Source organism: Harpegnathos saltator, unplaced genomic scaffold (assembly GCF_003227715.2).
Source record: "Harpegnathos saltator strain DR-91 unplaced genomic scaffold, Hsal_v8.6 scaffold539, whole genome shotgun sequence".
Lineage (NCBI taxonomy): Eukaryota > Metazoa > Arthropoda > Insecta > Hymenoptera > Formicidae > Harpegnathos > Harpegnathos saltator.
Window position 1 is genome coordinate 1,568,509 of NW_020230359.1, and position 10,808 is coordinate 1,579,316.

The 10,808-nt window shown below is 39.1% G+C and overlaps 2 protein-coding genes and 1 long non-coding RNA gene across 3 annotated transcripts; 2 read left to right on the top strand and 1 right to left on the bottom strand.

Annotated features, from left to right (window-relative positions):
• Nucleotides 1-323: 323 nt before the first annotated feature.
• On the top strand, nt 324-2,737 carry Snx16 (sorting nexin 16). Its single transcript, XM_011147625.3, has 5 exons — nt 324-673; nt 1,047-1,331; nt 1,471-1,779; nt 1,865-1,992; nt 2,059-2,737. The coding sequence occupies exons 2-5, from the start codon at nt 1,062-1,064 to the stop codon at nt 2,096-2,098; spliced, it is 747 nt and encodes a 248-aa protein (XP_011145927.1). The 5' UTR covers nt 324-673; nt 1,047-1,061; the 3' UTR covers nt 2,099-2,737.
• Nucleotides 2,738-2,810: 73 nt separating this feature from the next.
• On the bottom strand, nt 2,811-8,417 carry LOC105187045 (b(0,+)-type amino acid transporter 1). The gene is made up of 3 exons (XM_011147626.3): nt 6,996-8,417; nt 3,447-4,745; nt 2,811-3,324 (listed from the first exon to the last, which is right to left on the bottom strand). The coding sequence occupies exons 1-3, from the start codon at nt 7,093-7,095 to the stop codon at nt 3,263-3,265; spliced, it is 1,461 nt and encodes a 486-aa protein (XP_011145928.1). The 5' UTR covers nt 7,096-8,417; the 3' UTR covers nt 2,811-3,262.
• A 187-nt stretch (nt 8,418-8,604) lies between these two features.
• Nucleotides 8,605-9,792, top strand: LOC105187046 (uncharacterized). Its single transcript, XR_850069.3, has 3 exons — nt 8,605-8,758; nt 8,895-9,008; nt 9,144-9,792. It is a non-coding gene; the product is annotated as an uncharacterized LOC105187046 (long non-coding RNA).
• Nucleotides 9,793-10,808: the final 1,016 nt, after the last annotated feature.

Consider the following 10,808-nt stretch of genomic DNA (forward strand, 5'->3'; position numbering starts at 1 on the left):
GAAGCTGGAAAGATAATTGATATCGATGCCTTCTGTAAAATGAACTTAATTGGGATTTGATCTAGGATGACTTTGTAAAACGAATTTAGGATTGATTTAGGATGATTATAGGTGGTTATGTCCTATATGTGACGTGAACTCGTGAAAAGTGAAAATTATCTAATGTAAAAGCATATGGATGATATTTCATATTCATTTTTCACGAGTTCACACTAGACGAAAAGATTCGTGATCGATACCCTTCATTATTCATTTCGGATGCTTTCCAACAAGAAGAGCATACTGCCGTTTCATTGGCTGCGTATCATCCTTGAGATGGCACGTAACCAATGGAATATTCTTTGTTGGAAAGTATCCTTTGCATTGTGTTACACTTTGAACGAAGTAGATATATTTGATGCTTGGTAAGAGTGAAAAGGAGAGAGAAAAATTGCGAGAAAGTACAGAAGGTGTAAACAGTGGAACTATAAACAGACGTATTCATTTTATGAATTATTTGCAAACTTTCAATATGTCAAGTAAACACAAGGGTGTTTTTTTAATTATGTGATTTCATGATGCGTATATAGTATTTTTTAAAGAACAGCGATCGTGGTATGCATTATGGATTGTGTTAAAATAATAAAAGTGCAATAACCATTGATTGGATACTTTATATCTATTAATAACTGAGGTTAGTATGCAAAACAAATTATCCTAGACTCATTAAGATGACGGTGGACAATTTAATTTTGATTATTGTATAAAATCTGTTTGATACAAAAAGTGTCGCGTATATCAATCTATGATGAGTAAATTTTTAATTCTAGATAAGCTTTAAATGCATTTAATACATATAAGTTAATTACTTACACTACTTGTCGAACTTCGCAATATATTGTAATATAATGTCTTATATCTTATAATTTTAATTCTGCATAAAAGATTAACGACTATTGAGTTTGACTTATTTAGTGACTTATTTTGGTAAACTTTGACTTATTTAGGTAAAAGAAATAAAATTCAACTTATTATCTCATTTTAAGTGTGCATGGTTTTTTGTTTAGTTTGTTGGAGTTAAAATGTCCAATTCAGAAACTGGTATGGGATGTATTAGCGAGGTAACACTTGCAATTAGTAAAGCTAGAAGTTCTCAAGCAGGTACAGTGAGAGTCCTCGATAGTCCAGACTCTGATGGATCCGGCCGCTCAAATTCATTTACCATACAACAGTTTGATTATCCTAACGATAATAATGCCAACTCAAATATTTTACAATCACCTCTCACCAATGAAGACTTGAGAATACCTATTGTCGGCTATGAAATTATGGAAGAGAGAGCTAGATTTACGGTTTGTGAATTTTATATATATTATCGATTCTATATGGCCGTATTATTAGTTTATATCGGAATACACTTTAAATTATTTTGAAGGTAGATATTTCTTTTCCTATAACTCTTTCTTTGATTCCTCTTGCCTCGATACGCAGGTTTACAAGCTTCGAGTTGAATTGAAAAATGGTGATTGTTGGTTCGTGTTTAGAAGATACACAGACTTTGTTCGATTATTAGCTCAATTAAGAAGGCAAAAACTTCCTATTGCCCATCTGTCATTACCAAGGAAAAAATGGCTCGGTGACAATTTTGCGCCAAGTTTTTTAGAACAAAGAATACTTGGACTTCAGACATTTGTTAACGGTATATTAAGTAGCCCCATCCTCATAGGTGTCTCGTGTGTGAGGGAGTTTTTTTGTTTGGATGAACCTCCTGTATTATCTGACACAGCAGAGGAATCTAGAGTGAGTTTCATATATACAGACAATTTTGTTTGTACATCATTGTGTATTCTTTGTGTTGTTTTATGAATATTTTACTTAATTTTAGGCAATATTTGAAGCATTAGAAGATACGATATATCATTTGAGGCAGCAATTGAGGGAGCGCGATACTGCACTTGCATCTGAGAAAGCTCTGTGTAATGAATTCCGCAAAAAGCTTCATCGCATACTGAGGTAAATAACAAGAGATATAATTGTAAATATCTCCCTTTTATAAGAGATATTTTTTATGTATTACAGCGAAAGACAGATCTGTTCGAAATGTGGTGCATCCCCCTAATAATAATTTTACAATTTAAATTAAACCTGATATTAGATCGAATAAAAGTTACTTACAGTTATATATTATTTACAATGTATAAAACGATGTTACATTATGAAAAGACATATTTTCTAGAAAGATGTTTGTTATATAAGATATTCTAAAAAAAGGTGATATTTTATGGACAGATAAGATATTAAATATCATGTTGGCATAACTTTTTACAGTGAGACAGTAAGCTATGTTAAAATTTTATTATTCTAGGATTTTAACTTTCGACGAAACATATTTGGCAACATTTTTTCATAATTTACACGGCATATTACTAACGGCATCTTTCCTAAATTTACATGCCTTATATAGACTTTCTTCTGTACATAATGATATTTACAATTTACATGTCGGAAGTGCTCTTATATCAAAGAAAGAAAGTAGCGTCAGTTAATTTAATATGTGAACTTTTTATATATGGGACGATATTTTTGTTACATAATTTTCGATATTTATAATAATCTCACGTGAAATAATTCACCGTTAAGCTTATAAAAGTATAAGCATAAATTGAAAAAAGTATCGAAAGAAACAGAACATAAAGGTTGTACGGACTAAGATTTTACTTTTTACAAGCCATTTAGCATTTTGGATATGAAATATTATTAGATATAATAAATGTATGATATTGTATATATAAACTTTATATATATTACAATTTATTATATTATAATTAATGTTCTATCGTCGATATTTATTATATCTACATGTTCATATATAAAGTAAATATAGATATTACAAAATATTGCGCACTATCGTAACAAATATAATAACAAAATGTTATTTTCCTAAGCATTTACATCTTGTATGAGAACATTCTATCAATTGTATCGATATACACTTTGTGTAAAACACTTTAATTAATTCTGAAAATATATAAATATCTATGCAAGCATTTTTCTTAGCATAGCATAGGGAATATTGTTAATTCTGCTCACTCCTGTCGTATAAAGATTCAGGTTCGTCAAGGCACATTTCGGGTAATGAAGGAAATAACTATAGAAAACACACACACACACACACAGTGTGATTTCTTGGCGAACGACAAAATATCTAGTTCGAACAACGAGTATCTTCGAGTATTACATGAGCAAACATTATTACTTATGTACATCGATGGTGAATATCTGATTAGTCTCCTTTGTCTGGCGCGACGACTAGGCACAATGCTTGCACGAAGTATGTTAATTTGGCTGAAAAAGAACATACGTAAAAATTCATGTCATTCATAGTGGATAAGTAAAATTATACTCATCATAATTGCACGGCAATGATGCGCTTGTTTTATCTTTACATTCAACCTACATTCACCTACCTGCTAAAGTACTTGTGGTCTTCTTGTACACGTAGATGTGATAAACGACGATACCACATAGGATGAATAGGAGCGCAAAGAGATACTTGACCGACGGTTCATAGACTATCGGTAATACCGCGAGGAAGATGGAGATGCATAGCACCAGCCAAGGTATCACGATGGGCACAGAATACGGTCTGTGGGCGTTAGGTTTTGTTCGTCGCATGATTATCAGCGATACCATCGCTAATCCGTAGAACACCCACGTGAGGAAACTGGCGAACTCTATGAGTTCGATTATGTTGCCCACCAGCAGACAGACGAACGTGAGCATGCCCTGAAAACCCACGGCCGCAGCCGGCGTCATTTTCTTAATGTGCACGTAACTGAAGACACGCGGCACGTGGCCCTCTCTTCCCGCAACGAAACAGAGCCTTGACACACCGAATTGCACGCTAAGGGCGCATCCGAAAGTTGACAGCGCTACGCCGAGCGGTATCAGGAAGCCCATCCAAGCTGGTAGAATCCGATTCGCCCATAGAACAGCCACCGCCGGTGCGCTCACCATCTCCGGTGTTGTTAACACCGCCATGTACATCAAGTTCATCGACACATAGAGAACGGTGATGGTAGGCACCGCGATGAGGATGCTCCTGCGTATGTTAATCTCAGGCTTCTTGATTTCCTCGGTGACGATCGAGGCCGAGGTCCATCCGTCGTATGCCCAGAGACCGCTGTAGAAAGCCAATGCCACGTTGCCGATCGACGTGGTGGTGCCGCGGAAGGGATCCTCGAGTAGCTGCGTATGGCCGGTACTCAGCCACCATATCCCACCAGCTATCACCACTATGCAGGCGAACACTTTGCATATGGTGAATACGTTCTGCACCTTCACATAGAGCTTCACGCTAGTGAGATTGATATACGTGATTACGCCCAGTGCCATGATCGCTATGAGCTTCTTCAGCGTCGCCATGGACCCGGGGGGTAGGTCACCGAGGAACCCGGTGAACGGCTGCACGCTGTACTCCGCGAATGTCAGTATAATGACCGCCACTTCCGCCGGTCGCAGCAGCATCACGTAGATCCAGGAGCATGTGAACGCCGGTATCTGGCCGGCGTAAGCGTGCAGAGGCCCAAAGGCCTCGATGAAGTATGCGTACTCTGCGCCGGAACGCGGCACTACGGTACTCAGCTCGGCGAAGGCCAACGCGCCCAATAGGGACAGCACACCGCAGCTGACCCAGACGATCAGACAAAATCCCACGGAACCGGAGCGCTCAAGGGCGCTGGTTGGCGATACGAAGATCCCAGAACCTGGAGAGCGGGGGCAACAATGTTGGGATTTAGTTAGCCAGAGATACATGTTAGTCAGGTTAATCGAGTATCGGGTATCGGGTGCGGCGATCAACTAGTAGTTTCATGTCACGTGGGTGACCGATTATTAACCTTTATTAACCTTCCTCAGCATTTTTAACCGCATATAAAATTGTCACATTAATTGGCGAGATATCCAAGATGGTCGGTCGGTTAACGATCTCTTTATTCTCGCAAGAGCAATTCTTAGAATCGTCTCACGGACCACAACTGACTGAAAATTATGAACCGTATCGATGAACCGCTGACAAAAAAAAAAGCTTGACAAAAAGTCGTCGACAAAAAGGTACGTGTTGTTGAAAGACTGAAAAATCCCCTTCCGAAGGGGATCTGTTGTTAGAATTTTGAGAAAATCGCATTTGATTTCGAAGTCGCAATGCTCTGACTCGCCGACACAATCGAACTCTCGAGCTTTCTTTCACTTCTTTCTTTGACACCCGGTATCTAGTTAAGATCACGAGGAGTATATTCTTGATATACCGCCGGGTCAATCATTAAAATACAAAAGCTTCAATGTGTGAGGCGGTGTCTTATTTGGACCCATACAATTATGCAATTACTACCGACTGCTCTTCGAATATGCTCATCGTATGTACTTAAAGGCCGCCGGATCGTAGCCGTCGGAGAGTGCCTAACGAATTCCTTAATTTGTGGCACATTGTTAATTATTATGTCAGTGTCGCTTTAAAGAAACACTCAACGATAGATTGTGTAGTATTTTGTGATTACGTTATCAGAGAGCGTGCAATATGTAACTCTCGTGTGTCATACGCAGACATACACATACGGACATTTCGGTACATTTCGTCACGTTTTCACGATCGTAACTGGTCGGAGTGAAAATAAAATTCGTACAAGAGAGCACTTTCACGTTCATTCCGCACGAGATTGGGAAAAATTCGGCCAGTGACTTTTCTCGCTGCTAAAAATACCGCGCTGCCTCAAGCTGGAAAGCATTGTTTCAGAGCGCGGAGGAATCGCATAGAAAATTGACGCTTGGCTAAAGCTTCTCAATTCTATCATATCCTGTTGTCCTTTCATTACTTCCGGAGCAAACTGTTATAACTTTGTTTGTTGTTGATTCTCGATCGTGCAATTTTAAGACACACCAGCGGCCAATTCCAAGCGAACGGAAGGGAATAAAGAAATACCCGACACAATCTTCAGACGTAACCTTTGGTTTGAAAAATCGGACGTCTATATCTGTAACTTGGTGTTAGTATGTAAATTGCATTCACCGACGATTCCTTTCACTTCCCCACTCTTTGCAGAAAGATTTTCCATGGTTGAGTGGAAACTGCGTGCATTATCATCTCCACGACGAAGCTCTTAGATGTATCCGAAGAGTTTACCACATTGATTTATACCGCGTGGTTTATAAAGATTTTCTCTGCGCGGAGTTCCCTCTTCTCATCAGCGAGCGCAAATGTGTACGATTATACGTATATATATATATATATATGTGACTCGGAAATATCGGGTTGAATGTGCTTCATTTTTCTTTCGTACTGCTGCATCGCCAAACAATACACACAGAAATTATTTTCGCGACTTGCAACAAAACACGCACGACGCACGATATCTTTTTATAGCACGATACAACGGTGGTACAAAAATTATACCGCTGGATCTTCACTAGGATTTCAACGTGCCCGCTTTCTTTATGCCGCGCTTTCTTTGTCGCGCTATTCCGTTTATACGCTCGACTGCAGTTGCGAGCAAGAGTCGCGAGAGCGTAAAAAAAAATTCATAAATAGACACAAATTACAAGCAATTACAAAGAAAACAATAGATAGACATAAAGAGAATATCATCAGGCATATACGCACAGCATTATGTATAATAATAATTAACGAAAGAAAAATGCTCTCAAGCACTGCTGAGTCTTTGTCTCTCGATGTATCGGAAACTCATCGGCTTTGCGCGCGCGCGTGCATCTTGATTACTCTCACACTCAACTCTCAATTTCAACCGGACTGGCGTGACTGAGAATTTGCAACAACGGTCAACAACGGTGAAGCAAGAATGCGCGCGCGCGCGTGCGTTGAAGACTCTTTTTATCGCATGCTACATTGCGTAGAAGCGCGAAACGTCATGTGATTTTCAGACGGGATTGGGACGGGTCGCACTCACGGCTTACAGCTTGCTATCGCAAAATGAAATTGTAAAGTTGAACACATTGCGTCCTACCGATCATCACCGCCAGGATAATGCTGACCGCGCTGAAAAGTCCCAGCTCCCTCTTCAGCTCGATCTTCACGAGCTTCGTATTTTCCCTTTTCTGCGTCATCTCGCGGAGTCTCCCGTTCGCCGGCGAATCGATGAATGAAGGAAGAGAAGCGTGCTGCACACAAGCCCGTTCGCACTCGGCGGACAATGATTCAAAATTCAGTGACACATCGCTCCCGGACCCTGTTGGACTCTTTGCAGTCGCGGCGACGACAGCAGCAGCAGCGGCGATCGCGGCGGTGCGCGCCGCGGTAATGGCGATGACTGTTGCAAATCTTATCTTCGCTTCTGGACGATTATGATATCGTCGTGGTCGTCGTCGATGCTTCGCGCCTACGATCGTGGCAGACTCAACCGCGCGACCGGAGCCGTTAACGTTAACGTTTATCACCGTTGAAAGGTCCAGACCGCGATCGGAATGTTAGCAGGTCAGCTCGTCGATGATATTCTTTTATCGACACGCGTGATACATTGCTCCGATAAGAGGATACTCATCATCTTCGTTGCGAGGCCGGCTCGCGGTCGCTATCTTTAACGATCAATCGTTGTGAAACCGAATAGGAAGATCAGAAATTTGCAGAAATTGCCGGCGCGGAACAAGCGCGGAACCGCGCTGACCGCGCGGTGTTGTTTGAACCGGTGATTATCGTGCTCGCGAGCGTATTTGTTTCGCGGCGGTGTTAAACGACGAGTTGTTTGCCCGAAGTTCACGAGTGCGACCGCATCTCACACAGCGAAAGCAATCGGTGACATCTAATCTGCAGGATTCGTCGTCGAGTATCTATCACAAGTGTATCACAGTGTATCGTCGCAGCAGCAGCGGAAAGTAGATAGATAAGATAGCTGTTCGGTCTTCGCTGGTACATTCGTCTGGCACTTTGATATCGGAATCATGTTTGCTTTTCCTTCCCTTTTCTCTTTTGCAATTGCGTCAATGCTCTTTACCAAAAACGCCGACGAGCGTTTTTAGTAATTCATCCTTAGACTGTTGCAACAAGGTACCTCGATGAAAAACGCGCGAGTCACGTGAAACTGTAGCGAACAGACTTTTCATTCGAAACTGCAGCGGTAAACATGTTACAAGTAGATCAATCGTTCTTACGAACAATGGCCTAATTTACACAAATTGTTTAACACGTGCAATAATCTTTCTGTTGATATCGCCGGTGCGTGTAAACAACGGTATGTTACTCTGATATGCTATGAAGAAGGCATATCGTACTAATTGTATATACAACGCGTCGTTGAAATTAATAAGGATTTGGTGTTCTTTCTTCTCTCTTTTTTTTTTTTGTATAAAGGCAAACTTGGATCAAGAGATAAATTTTTTGCGTTGCCTCGGCTATTTATACGTAAATGCCACATACTCTGCAGGTGTTTTTGATAGTGATAATGACCTAAGAAGAGAACAAGTAAGTAAGTTAATACGTAAGTTAGTACAGCCAGTTCAGCAATAGAAAACAAACCCAATGTATAAAAATTTGGAGCCAAAATGGCGTTAAAAAGTGTACGTAGAACAACTTTCATAACGTATCTACACATTAAGTGCAATTTATCTAACCTTTTTGACAGATATGGGTGCGTGTAAACAATAAATATCGAAAAATTGTAATTCGCTTCATAAATATTAATATAAATTACAAAATGTGGCATTAAATTAAAATAAAAATATATTAAAATGACGTAAATAGGTGGGAAACGTGGAGTGCATGGAGATAAATGAGGTAAAAAAATAATTATACGAATGTGTGAATATATATATTTATAAATTAATAGATTATTATTAAATGTAATTGTATAGTTGTAATGTTTAAGTTTCGATACATCATAATATCATATTTATGGCATAATTCTTTGTAGTGGAGTCATTCTGCCAACATCGTTAACAATGGAATGAAGTCTGTGCAAGATTAAAGAGGAGTTTACACAAGGAAAATAGCAGAAGAAACAAATGGACGATAAAGAAATATCAGAGTAAGTAGTTAATATTCATATATATATATATATATGTGTGTATACATATAATAAAAGATTAATTATGTACGTGCTGTCTGTGACTGTGGATATTGTTGGGTCGATTCTTTCCTTTAATTCATTTTCTTGTTTCAGCTTCGCAGCATACCATGTGCTTGCAGAATATTTATAGTTGGAGAATAATCTCCTGTGAGGAAAAGTTGCCAAAGTGTAAGCCTTGATGCGCATCACTCATGCAGCATCATTCTTTGCACCGGAATCAATGTGCCATTATCGTTAGCTATGGAATGAAGTTTATACAACATGAAACAAGGAACATATAAAGAAGTAAAGGAACAAATATCAGATAAGTAATTTATATTTATATAAAGTAAAGCATTAAGCATCTATATGCTGCAAATAATTGCACATGTCAAGTTGATTGTTGCTTTGTAATCAGTCAATCAGTCGTTGCACCGCAGATGACAGATATATTTTTATATTTCATATATTAGATATAATTTCAAATTTTTCTTCACCAGCACATGGTAGGTTAACTGGGAGACTAAAATAACAAAATTAATTACAAAACAACAATCAACCCGACAACATGTGCAATTATTTGCAGCATATAGATGCTCAATACTTTATATACTGTATATAAATGTAAGTTATTTACCTGATAATTTGACTGTTCAACACCAAACTGTACATAATAATAGAAGCGCTGCGATGAGGTCTTATGTTAACAAGGCCAAAAAATATCAATAAAAACACTATTTAATATCATGAACAATTTTTCTATTTTATGTACAAAATATTTTATGTACATCATATCTTTGCGTTCTGAATGTACCGCGTTGTTGGAGCCAAAATGGCGGAGGATTGCGGTACTTAATAAATCTAGGGACTTCAGACGATCTGTGTGTACGAGCGCCATCTATATTGTTGATACAAAAGTATGTCAAGGCGGCGTTGTTCAGGCGTAAGACGTAAACCATCGACGAGGCAATATAAAGATTGTCAGCCCTGAGTAAATTTTTGTATTGCCCAAGGGGCAGTACAAAAGATAGATTCCCGATACCCCAAAAGATTCGGAGGTAATTGAAAAGCCATGATAATACCGACTGTACTAGCTACGCTTGACACAGCTGCCAACTATATTCGGTCCGCGGCGAGGGGATAGACACGCCCTGCTATTCGTGTTTTATCTCGTCGCTCCTACTCTCACGGCTCCCGCACGCCGCCAGCAATTGCTCGATCGCCAAGGTCGCGCTGTGGCCTAAGCGGCTGCGACGCCTCTTCATCTATCTCGGCGACAGTGGTGACAAGTCTTGGGAATTTTTCTCATATGGGAACTGTTGTGCGTACGCGTGATCATGACGTCAGAGCATTTCGACGCAAGCATTACCAGTCATGGATGTAAGCACAAACAGTAGGCGCAAATAGTGCCCGCGAAAGGTCCCGTGCATGTGACCGTTACAGTTGTTCCGCATTTTTTCCGCGAGTACTTAGGTTATATATTTATAATGTAAAATGTTATAATAAATAAATGTAACGATAAATGTTAGTGATAAGGTAAGAAAGAGATGCGATAATAAGTGCAATAGGAATAGTATATATAATATATCGGCTGCAGATACAAAAAAATTAAAAATTAATAAGTTTCAATATCATCATTTCTTATTTATATATAAATTACATTATATTAATTTATACTGTTAATATCTCCGCTTATACTGGGAATCGAGAGTCGAAATTTATGGTGGAAGTAGGGTTTTTCAAGCACTATATTTTGGAGCAAACAACAGGCCTGTATCT